This window comes from Dendropsophus ebraccatus, chromosome 7 (genome assembly GCF_027789765.1).
Source record: "Dendropsophus ebraccatus isolate aDenEbr1 chromosome 7, aDenEbr1.pat, whole genome shotgun sequence".
NCBI lineage: Eukaryota > Metazoa > Chordata > Amphibia > Anura > Hylidae > Dendropsophus > Dendropsophus ebraccatus.
In genome coordinates, this window is record NC_091460.1 from 974,967 (window position 1) to 987,581 (window position 12,615).

General features: G+C 45.7%; 2 protein-coding genes across 3 annotated transcripts in view; one reads left to right on the top strand and one right to left on the bottom strand.

The window, feature by feature from the left end:
* Nucleotides 1-12,615, top strand: part of LOC138797178 (zinc finger protein 300-like) — an 898,668-nt gene that overhangs the window by 654,330 nt on the left and 231,723 nt on the right. The gene's annotated exons all lie outside the window — the stretch shown is intronic.
* LOC138797158 (zinc finger protein ZFP2-like) overlaps nucleotides 2,357-12,615 on the bottom strand; it is a 427,215-nt gene continuing 416,956 nt past the window's right edge. Inside the window, exon 7 of the mRNA XM_069976982.1 lies at nucleotides 2,357-3,600. Within this exon, the coding sequence (XP_069833083.1) occupies nucleotides 2,546-3,600 (1,055 nt within the window). The 3' untranslated portion in view covers nucleotides 2,357-2,545. The remainder of the gene's footprint in view (nucleotides 3,601-12,615) is intronic.

The window sequence follows — 12,615 nt, forward strand, 5'->3', positions numbered from 1 at the left end:
GTTATCCCGGCTGGGAGTCTCCCCCTTAGTTGTCCTGGCTGTGTGTTTCCTCCTTAGTTGTCCCGGATGTGTGTTTCCTCCTTAGTTGTCCCGGCTCTGTGTTTCCTCCTTAGTTGTCCCGGCTGTGGGTCTCCTCCTTAGTTGTCCCGGCTGGGGGTCTCCTCCTTAGTTATCCCGGCTGGGGGTCTCCCCCTTAGTTGTCCTGGCTGTGTGTTTCCTCCTTAGTTGTCCCGGATGTGTGTTTCCTCCTTAGTTGTCCCGGCTCTGTGTTTCCTCCTTAGTTGTCCCGGCTGGGGGTCTCCTCCTTAGTTGTCCCGGCTGGGGGTCTCCTCCTTAGTTGTCCCGGCTGGGGGTCTCCTCCTTAGTTGTCCCGGCTGGGGGTCTCCTCCTTAGTTGTCCCGGCTGGGGGTCTCCTCCTTAGTTGTCCCGGATGTGTGTTTCCTCCTTAGTTGTCCCGGCTGGGGGTCTCCTCCTCCTTAGTTGTCCCGGCTGGGGGTCTCCTCCTCCTTGGTTGTCCCGGCTGGGGGTTTCCTCCTTAGTTGTCCCGGCTGGGGGTCTTCTCATTAGTTGTCCCGGCTGGGGGTCTCCTCCTTAGTTGTCCCGGATGTGTGTTTCCTCCTTAGTTGTCCTGGCTGGGGGTTTCCTCCTTAGTTGTCCCAGCTGTGTGTTTCCTCCTTAGTTGTCCCGGCTGGGGGTTTCCTCCTTAGTTGTCCCGTCTGGGGGTCTCCTCCTTAGTTGTCCCGGATGTGTGTCTCCTCCTTAGTTGTCCCGGCTGGGGGTTTCCTCCTTAGTTGTCCCGGCTGTGTGTTTCCTCCTTAGTTGTCCTGGCTGGGGGTTTCCTCCTTAGTTGTCCCGGCTGGGGGTTTCCTCCTTAGTTGTCCCGGCTGGGGGTTTCCTCCTTAGTTGTCCCGGCTGGGGGTTTCCTCCTTAGTTGTCCCGGCTGGGGGTTTCCTCCTTAGTTGTCCCGGCTGGGGGTTTCCTCCTTAGTTGTCCCGGCTGGGGGTTTCCTCCTTAGTTGTCCCGGCTGGGGGTTTCCTCCTTAGTTGTCCCGGCTGGGGGTTTCCTCCTTAGTTGTCCTGGCTGGGGGTCTCCTCCTCCTTAGTTGTCCTGGCTGGGGGTCTCCTCCTCCTTAGTTGTCCCGGCTGGGGGTCTCCTCCTTAGTTGTCCCGGCTGGGGGTTTCCTCCTTAGTTGTCCCGGCTGGGGGTTTCCTCCTTAGTTGTCCCGGCTGGGGGTCTCCTCCTTAGTTGTCCCGGCTGTGTGTTTCCTCCTTAGTTGTCCCGGCTGGGGGTTTCCTCCTTAGTTGTCCCGGCTGGGGGTTTCCTCCTTAGTTGTCCCGGCTGGGGGTTTCCTCCTTAGTTGTCCCGGCTGTGTGTTTCCTCCTTAGTTGTCCCGGCTGTGTGTTTCCTCCTTAGTTGTCCCGGCTGTGTGTTTCCTCCTTAGTTGTCCCGGCTGCGGGTTTCGGATAATTGTCATGCTGGAAGATCCGGCCACAACCCATCTTCACTGTTGTTACTGAGCGAATGAGGTTGTTGGCCAGAATCTTGTGATACATGGCCCCATCCATTCTCCCTTCAATATGGTGCAGTTGTCCCCGCCCAATCCTTCATGGTTAGGACTGTGTTCTTAGGGGTTGTACTTTCTCTCATTCCCCCAAACACATCGAGTTGGTCTCACCTGATCACATGACCTTCTCCTTTGTCCATCCAGATGGTGATTGGTGACGTCACCCGGGCCTGGACGTGTGCTGGTGTGAGCAGGAGGACTGCAGGATTATCATCCATGCCAGTGTAGGGTATAAGTAACAGATATCTATGAGACTGAGGTCAGGTCAGTGACCAGCTCCTCCCGTGTAGTTCTGGGCTGATTCCAGAACTGTCTCACAATCATCCTTACACCATGCGGTGAGATCTTACATTGATCCCCAGATTGAGGTAAATTGACAGTCATCTTGTGTTTCTTCCATTTCCTAACATTTGTTGCCTTCTCACCAAGCTGCTGCCTATTGTCCTATAGTCCATCCCAGCCTTGTGCAGGTCTACACTGTTATCCCTGGTGTCCTTAGACAGCTCTGTGGTCTTGGCCATGGTGCAGAGGTTGGAGTGTGATGCGTGTGTGGACAGGTGATTATTACACAGGTAAGGAGATGAAACAGGTGCAGGTAATCCAGGTAATGAGGGCAGAGGGGGAGGATTCTGGGTAGGTGGTCGGCAGCAAATCAAATACTTATTTTCCACACTGTATACCAGAATCCTGTGAGAATTTACGGCCAACGCTGCTGACCTAAACAGCACAGGACATCAGTTCACAAAGAAAGAAGCGAAATAATCTGACAGCGCACACGTGTTACTACCACCGCTACTTTAATATGAAGGCTGTGCGGGTATGGAAGCTTTCCCATACATTATACATCGTTCAGGTATACAAGCATCTGCTGCAGGTACGTCGCTATATACACTTATTCATCCCCCTATGGGCCCGCTTGGCCTTGTTACAGCTATCGTAGGGCATCCACTGAGATGACACGCTGAACACGCTCAGTGTATATTATAGTACGATGTAAGGTTTCTCCCCTGTGTGGGTTCTCCGATGACTGGTCAATTTGCCTTTTGTTATAAAGCATTTCCCACAATCTGAACATAAATACGGCTTCTCGCCTGTATGACGTTTCACGTGTTGAACAAGACTGGATTTATCCGTAAAACATTTCCCACATTCTAAACATGGAAATCGCTTCTCTCCCGTATGAATTCTCATATGTTGAACAAGGCTGGATTTTTGAATAAAACATTTCCCACATTCTGAACATGAATATGGCCTCTCTCCTGTGTGGCATTTCTCATGTCTAATCTGAGCTGATTTATCTGGAAAACATTTCCCACATTTTGAACAAGAGTAAGGCTTCTCTCCTGTGTGACTTCTCTCATGTCTAATAAGAACCGATTTATCCTTAAAGCATTTCCCACATTCTGAACATGAATATGGCCTATCTCCTGAGTGAATGCGCTGATGATTCCTTAGATTGTGTTTAATACTAAAACATTTCCCACATTCTGAACATGAATATGGTTTCTCTCCTGTATGACTTCTCTTATGGCTAACAAGACGGTATTTGTGTGTAAAACATTTCCCACATTCTGAACATGAATACGGCTTCTCTCCTGTGTGACTTCTTTCATGTTTATCCAGACTTGATTTTTCTGTAAAACATTTCCCACATTCTGAACATGAATACGGCTTTTCTCCTGTGTGAATTCTCTCATGCTTAACGAGAGTTGATTGACTTATAAAGCATTTTCCACATTGTAAACACATATACAGTTTTTTCCTGTGCGTTATAAGACCTAAAATTTTGGTAAAATATTGGCTACCTTCATCAGGGTAAAAACCATTCTCATTTTCCAGCTCTGAACCTGTGGTAGTGGTGTGTGATTGGTCAGGAGAAGGTTCCTCATGGTCAGGAGGATTATATGATAGATCTGTAGTGTGACGTCCTGGATGTAGAGTAAGGGGGAGGAGGGCTTCTCCTGAGGAGCGCTGCTCCGCACCACCAGCCTCTTCTTTGTAATTCAGTGGTACCATGAAGTTATTAGGGAGATTTTCTGCTTAAAAAAAAAAAACAGCTTAATTAAGCACAAAGTAGGGAAATTTCTAAGGGCCCAATTACACGGGACGATTATCGTGCAAAAAATCGTTATAGCGTTCAAATTTAAACGATAATCGTCCTATGTAATTGTTGGCAATGATTGAAAAATTGTTTGTGTGTCGTAGACTTAGATCTGACCCTAAAATTATCGTTAATCGTTTGCTGTAATTCCGCGTTCGTTCAGTGTAACTCCGCATTGTTCCCTTATTCCCTGAGATCAGATGCAGTAACCGACCATAGTAACTACCGACTATCTCTTTGTGTAACTCTGCATTGTTCAGTAATTCCCTTGGATCAGATGGAGTAACCGACTGTAGTAACTATCGACAATCGCTCTGTGTAACTCCGCATAGTTCCGTCATTCCCTGCGATCAGATGGAGTAACTGATCGTAGTAACTACCGACTATTGCCCTGTGTAATTCAACATCGTTCCGTCATTCCCTGCAATCAGATGGCGTAACCGACCGTAGTAACTACTGACTATCGCTCTGTGTAACTCTGCATTGTTCAGTAATTCCCTGGGATCAGATGGAGTAACCGACTGTAGTAACTACCGACTATCGCTCTGTGTAATTCCGCATCATTCCATCATTCCTTGGGATCAGATGGAGTAACCGATGGTAGTAACTACAGACTATCGCTTTGTGTAACTCCGCATCGTTCCATCATTCTCTGGGATCAGATGGAGTAACCGATGGTAGTAACTACCGACTATCGCTCTGTGTAACTCCACAACGTTCCGTCATTCCCTGGGATCAGATGGAGTAACCGACTGTAGTAACTACCGACTATCGCTCTGTGTAATTCCGCATCATTCCATCATTCCCTGGGATCAGATGGAGTAACCGATGGTAGTAACTACCGACTATCGCTTTGTGTAACTCCACAACTTTCCGTCATTCCCTGGGATCAGATGGAGTAACCGACCAAAGTAACTACCGAATATTGCTTTGTTTAATTCCGCATCATTCCATCATTCCGTGGGATCAGATGGAGTAACCGATGGTAGTAACTACCGACTATCGCTTTGTGTAACTCCGCATCGTTCCATCATTCTCTGGGATCAGATGGAGTAACCGATGGTAGTAACTACCGACTATCGCTCTGTGTAACTCCACAACGTTCCGTCATTCCCTGGGATCAGATGGAGTAACCAACCAAAGTAACTACCGAATATCGCTCTGTGTAATTCAACATTGTTCCATCGTTTCCTGGGATCAGATGGAGTAACCGACCGTAGTAATTACCGACTATCGCTCTGTAACTCCGTATCATTCCGTCATTACCTGGAATCAGATGGAGTAACTGACTGTAGTAACTACCGACTATCGCTTTGTGTAATATGGGGAACGATTTCAGTTTAACGATAAACAATCTCTTTTGTGACCGTTCATCGTTGGCCGTTAGTCATCACCGTTTCTGATGTTTTACAGGAAGGTTCCTCCACATTTCGGGTCCTTATAGGGGTACTCCGCTAAGAACCATTCCCCCCAAGTCTCTTCCTTTCCCAGCCTATATATTAGTCACACAGGGCTGTGTCATCTCTTCTGCTGGTTCAGCCACTTTTCTGCTCTCAGCTGCTGCCCAGGAAGTTCTGTAGTAGAGATGAGCGACCCTGGAGCAGCTGGAGGCCATCCGATCCAGAGCGTTCAGCATGTGATTAGCGGCGGCTGCTGAACCTGGATAAAGCTCTAAGGTTGTCTGGAGAACATGGATGCAGCCAATGACTATATCCATGATTTCCACATAGCCTTAGGGCTTTATCCAACTTCTGCAGCCACCGCTAATCACATGCCGAACGTTCAGGATCAGATGGACTCCAGCTGCTCCAGGGTCGCTCATCTCTATTCTGTAGTTTCTAGTTTAACTATTGCCCCCCCCTTATCTCTACCTGCGGCCATCCTGTGTCAGCCTGTCAGTGTACAGCCATCCTGTGTCAGCCTGTCAGTGTGCGGCCATCCTGTGTCAGCCTGTCAGTGTACAGCCATCTTGCGTCAGCCTGTCAGTGTACAGCCATCTTGCGTCAGCCTGTCAGTGTACAGCCATCCTGTGTCAGCCTGTCAGTGTACAGCCATCTTGCGTCAGCCTGTCGGTGTACGGCCATCTTGCGTCAGCCTGTCGGTGTGCGGCCATCCTGTGTCAGCCTGTCAGTGTGCGGCCATCCTGTGTCAGCCTGTCAGTGTGCGGCCATCCTGTGTCAGCCTGTCAGTGTGCGGCCATCCTGTGTCAGCCTGTCAGTGTGCGGCCATCCTGTGTCAGCCTGTCAGTGTGCAGCCATCCTGTGTCAGCCTGTCAGTGTGCGGCCATCCTGTGTCAGCCTGTCAGTGTGCAGCCATCCTGTGTCAACCTGTCAGTGTGCAGCCATCCTGTGTCAGCCTGTCAGTGTACAGCCATCCTGTGTCAGCCTGTCAGTGTGCAGCCATCCTGTGTCAGCCTGTCAGTGTGCTGTCACTGCTCTGGGCTGGGGATTCAATGTCCTGGCCTGAAAACCATCCTCCTTCCTCATGGCTAATTTGCAGCACTTGTCCTGTCACTTCTGATTGGCCTGTTAGTCACATGGTGCTTGCTGGCCAATAACCAGGCAGACTGGGATACTGATCACATGATCATACTGAGGGAATCTCTACTATACGGATGTCAGTAAGGGAATCTCTCCTATATATAGATGTCAGTAAGGGAATCTCTCCTATACGGATGTCAGTAAGGGAATCTCTTATACAGATGTCAGTAAGGGAATCTCTTATACGGATGTCAGTAAGGGAATCTCTCTCATATATACGGATGTCAGTAAGGGAATCTCTCCTATATACGGATGTCAGTAAGGGAATCTCTACTATATGGATGTCAGGAAGAGAATCTCTCCTATACGGATGTCAGTAAGGGAATCTCTCCTATACGGATGTCAGTAAGGGAATCTCTCCTGTACGGATGTCAGTAAGGGAATCTCTCCTATACATATGTCAGTAAGAGAATCTCTCTCATATATACGGATGTCAGTAAGAGAATCTCTCCTGTACGGATGTCAGTAAGAGAATCTCTCTCATATATACGGATGTCAGTAAGGAAATCTCTCCTATAGAGATGTCAGTAAGGGAATCTCTCCTATATACAGATGTCAGTAAGGGAATCTCTCCTATACGGATGGCAGTAAGGGAATCTCTCCTATACGGATGGCAGTAAGGGAATCTCTCCTATACGGATGTCAGTAAGGGAATCTCTACTATACGGATGTCAGTAAGGGAATCTCTCCTATAGGGATGTCAGTAAGAGAATCTCTCCTATACGGATGTCAGTAAGGGAATCTCTCCTATACGGAGGTCAGTAAGGGAATCTCTCCTATATATAGATGTCAGTAAGGGAATCTCTCCTATACGGATGTCAGTAAGGGAATCTCTTATACGGATGTCAGTAAGGGAATCTCTCCTATAGGGATGTCAGTAAGGGAATCTCTCCTATAGGGATGTCAGTAAGGGAATCTCTTATACGGATGTCAGTAAGGGAATCTCTTATACGGATGTCAGTAAGGGAATCTCTTATACGGATGTCAGTAAGGGAATCTCTTATACGGATGTCAGTAAGGGAATCTCTTATACGGATGTCAGTAAGGGAATCTCTTATACGGATGTCAGTAAGGGAATCTCTTATACGGATGTCAGTAAGGGAATCTCTTATACGGATGTCAGTAAGGGAATCTCTTATACGGATGTCAGTAAGGGAATCTCTTATACGGATGTCAGTAAGGGAATCTCTTATACGGATGTCAGTAAGGGAATCTCTTATACGGATGTCAGTAAGGGAATCTCTTATACGGATGTCAGTAAGGGAATCTCTTATACGGATGTCAGTAAGGGAATCTCTCCTATACGGATGTCAGTAAGGGAATCTCTCCTATACGGATGTCAGTAAGGGAATCTCTCCTATAGGGATGTCAGTAAGAGAATCTCTCCTATAGGGATGTCAGTAAGAGAATCTCTCCTATACGGATGTCAGTAAGGGAATCTCTCCTATATATAGATGTCAGTAAGGGAATCTCTCCTATACGGATGTCAGTAAGGGAATCTCTCCTATACGGATGTCAGTAAGGGAATCTCTCCTATACGGAGGTCAGTAAGGGAATCTCTCCTATACGGAGGTCAGTAAGGGAATCTCTCCTATACGGAGGTCAGTAAGGGAATCTCTCCTATATATAGATGTCAGTAAGGGAATCTCTCCTATACGGATGTCAGTAAGGGAATCTCTCCTATACGGATGTCAGTAAGGGAATCTCTTATACGGATGTCAGTAAGGGAATCTCTCTCATATATATGGATGTCAGTAAGGGAATCTCTCCTATACGGATGTCAGTAAGGGAATCTCTCCTATACGGATGTCAGTAAGGGAATCTCTACTATACGGATGGCAGTAAGGGAATCTCTCCTATACGGATGTCAGTAAGGGAATCTCTCCTATAGGGATGTCAGTAAGAGAATCTCTCCTATACGGATGTCAGTAAGGGAATCTCTCCTATACGGAGGTCAGTAAGGGAATCTCTCCTATATATAGATGTCAGTAAGGGAATCTCTCCTATACGGATGTCAGTAAGGGAATCTCTTATACGGATGTCAGTAAGGGAATCTCTTATACGGATGTCAGTAAGGGAATCTCTTATACGGATGTCAGTAAGGGAATCTCTTATACGGATGTCAGTAAGGGAATCTCTTATACGGATGTCAGTAAGGGAATCTCTTATACGGATGTCAGTAAGGGAATCTCTTATACGGATGTCAGTAAGGGAATCTCTCCTATACGGATGTCAGTAAGGGAATCTCTCCTATACGGATGTCAGTAAGGGAATCTCTCCTATACGGATGTCAGTAAGGGAATCTCTCCTATAGGGATGTAAGTAAGAGAATCTCTCCTATAGGGATGTCAGTAAGAGAATCTCTCCTATACGGATGTCAGTAAGGGAATCTCTCCTATACGGATGTCAGTAAGGGAATCTCTCCTATACGGATGTCAGTAAGGGAATCTCTCCTATACGGATGTCAGTAAGGGAATCTCTCCTATACGGATGTCAGTAAGGGAATCTCTCCTATACGGAGGTCAGTAAGGGAATCTCTCCTATACGGAGGTCAGTAAGGGAATCTCTCCTATACGGAGGTCAGTAAGGGAATCTCTCCTATATATAGATGTCAGTAAGGGAATCTCTCCTATACGGATGTCAGTAAGGGAATCTCTCCTATACGGATGTCAGTAAGGGAATCTCTCCTATACGGATGTCAGTAAGGGAATCTCTTATACGGATGTCAGTAAGGGAATCTCTCTCATATATATGGATGTCAGTAAGGGAATCTCTACTATATGGATGTCAGGAAGAGAATCTCTCCTATACGGATGTCAGTAAGAGAATCTCTCTCATATATACGGATGTCAGTAAGAGAATCTCTCTCATATATACGGATGTCAGTAAGAGAATCTCTCTCATATATACGGATGTCAGTAAGGGAATCTCTCTCATATATACGGATGTCAGTAAGGGAATCTCTCCTATACGGATGTCAGTAAGGGAATCTCTCCTATAGGGATGTCAGTAAGAGAATCTCTCCTATACGGATGTCAGTAAGGGAATCTCTCCTATATATAGATGTCAGTAAGGGAATCTCTCCTATACGGAGGTCAGTAAGGGAATCTCTCCTATATATAAATGTCAGTAAGGGAATCTCTCCTATATACAGGATGTCAGTAAGGGAATCTCTCCTATACGGATGTCAGTAAGGGAATCTCTCCTATACGGATGTCAGTAAGGGAATCTCTCCTATACGGATGTCAGTAAGGGAATCTCTCCTATACGGATGTCAGTAAGGGAATCTCTCCTATACGGATGTCAGTAAGGGAATCTCTCCTATACGGATGTCAGTAAGGGAATCTCTCCTATACGGATGTCAGTAAGGGAATCTCTCCTATACGGATGTCAGTAAGGGAATCTCTCCTATACGGATGTCAGTAAGGGAATCTCTCTCATATATACGGATGTCAGTAAGGGAATCTCTCCTACACGGATGTCAGTAAGGGAATCTCTCCTATACAGATGTCAGTAAGAGAATCTCTCTCCTATATGGATGTCAGTAAGGGAATCTCTCCTATATACAGATGTCAGTAAGGGAATCTCTCCTATACGGATGTTAGTAAGGGAATCTCTCCTGTACGGATGTCAGTAAGAGAATCTCTCTCATATATACGGATGTCAGTAAAGAAATCTCTCCTATAGAGATGTCAGTAAGGGAATCTCTCCTATACAGATGTCAGGAAGAGAATCTCTCTCATATATACGGATGTCAGTAAGGGAATCTCTCCTATATACAGATGTCAGTAAGGGAATCTCTCCTATACGGATGTCAGTAAGGGAATCTCCTATACGGATGTCAGTAAGGGAATCTCTCCTATACGGATGTCAGTAAGGGAATCTCCTATACAGATGTCAGTAAGGGAATCTCTCCTACACGGAGGTCAGTAAGGGAATCTCTCCTATATACAGATGTCAGTAAGGGAATCTCTCCTATATACAGAAGTCAGTAAGGGAATCTCTCCTATACGGATGTCAGTAAGGGAATCTCTCCTATAGGGATGTCAGTAAGAGAATCTCTCCTATACGGATGTCAGTAAGGGAATCTCTCCTTTACGGATGTCAGTAAGGGAATCTCTCCTATACGGATGTCAGTAAGGGAATCTCTCCTATACGGATGTCAGTAAGGGAATCTCTCCTATACGGATGTCAGTAAGGGAATCTCTCCTATACGGATGTCAGTAAGGGAATCTCCCCTATACGGATGTCAGTAAAGGAATCTCTCTCATATATACAGATGTCAGCAAGGGAATCTCTCATATATACAGATGTCAGTAAGGGAATCTCTACTATACGGATGTCAGTAAGGGAATCTCTCCTATATACATATGTCAGTAAGGGAATCTCTCCTACACGGATGTCAGTAAGGGAATCTCTCCTACACGGATGTCAGTAAGAGAATCTCTCTCATATATACGGATGTCAGTAAGAGAATCTCTCTCATATATACGGATTTCAGTAAGAGAATCTCTCTCATATATGGATGTCAGTAAGGGAATCTCTCTCATATATACGGATGTCAGTAAGGGAATCTCTCCTATACGGATGTCAGTAAGGGAATCTCTCCTATAGGGATGTCAGTAAGAGAATCTCTCCTATACGGATGTCAGTAAGGGAATCTCTCCTATAGGGATGTCAGTAAGGGAATCTCTCCTATATATAGATGTCAGTAAGGGAATCTCTCCTATACGGAGGTCAGTAAGGGAATCTCTCCTATATACAGATGTCAGTAAGGGAATCTCTCCTATATATAAATGTCAGTAAGGGAATCTCTCCTATACGGATGTCAGTAAGGGAATCTCTTATACGGATGTCAGTAAGGGAATCTCTCTCATATATACGGATGTCAGTAAGGGAATCTCTACTATATGAATGTCAGTAAGAGAATCTCTCTTATAGGGATGTCAGTAAGGGAATCTCCTATACGGATGTCAGGAAGAGAATCTCTCCTATACGGATGTCAGTAAGGGAATCTCTCCTATACGGATGTCAGTAAGGGAATCTCTTCTATACGGATGTCAGTAAAGGAATCTCTCCTATACGGATGTCAGTAAGGGAATCTCTCTCATATATACAGATGTCAGTAAGGGAATCTCTCCTATACGGATGTCAGTAAGGGAAGCTCTCTCATATATACAGATGTCAGTAAGGGAATCTCTCCTATACGGATGTCAGTAAGGGAATCTCTCTCATATATACGGATGTCAGTAAGGGAATCTCTCCTATAGGGATGTCAGTAAGGGAATCTCTCCTACACGGATGTCAGTAAGGGAATCCCCCCCGAAACGGATGTCAGTAAGAGAATCTCTCTCATATATACGGATGTCAGTAAGAGAATCTCTCTCATATATACGGATGTCAGTAAGAGAATCTCTCTCATATATACGGATGTCAGTAAGAGAATCTCTCTCATATATACGGATGTCAGTAAGGAAATCTCTCCTATACGGATGTCAGTAAGGGAATCTCTCCTATATACAGATGTCAGTAAGGGAATCTCTCCTATACGGATGTCAGTAAGGGAATCTCTCCTATATACAGATGTCAGTAAGGGAATCTCTCCTATACGGATGTCAGTAAGGGAATCTCCTATACGGATGTCAGTAAGGGAATCTCTCCTATACGGATGTCAGTAAGGGAATCTCCTATACAGATGTCAGTAAGGGAATCTCTCCTACACGGAGGTCAGTAAGGGAATCTCTCCTATATACAGATGTCAGTAAGGGAATCTCTCCTATATACAGAAGTCAGTAAGGGAATCTCTCCTATACGGATGTCAGTAAGGGAATCTCTCCTATAGGGATGTCAGTAAGAGAATCTCTCCTATACGGATGTCAGTAAGGGAATCTCTCCTTTACGGATGTCAGTAAGGGAATCTCTCCTATACGGATGTCAGTAAGGGAATCTCTCCTATACGGATGTCAGTAAGGGAATCTCTCCTATACGGATGTCAGTAAGGGAATCTCCCCTATACGGATGTCAGTAAAGGAATCTCTCTCATATATACAGATGTCAGCAAGGGAATCTCTCATATATACAGATGTCAGTAAGGGAATCTCTACTATACGGATGTCAGTAAGGGAATCTCTCCTATATACATATGTCAGTAAGGGAATCTCTCCTACACGGATGTCAGTAAGGGAATCTCTCCTACACGGATGTCAGTAAGAGAATCTCTCCTATACGGATGTCAGTAAGGGAATCTCTCCTATAGGGATGTCAGTAAGGGAATCTCTCCTATATATAGATGTCAGTAAGGGAATCTCTCCTATACGGAGGTCAGTAAGGGAATCTCTCCTATATACAGATGTCAGTAAGGGAATCTCTCCTATATATAAATGTCAGTAAGGGAATCTCTCCTATACGGA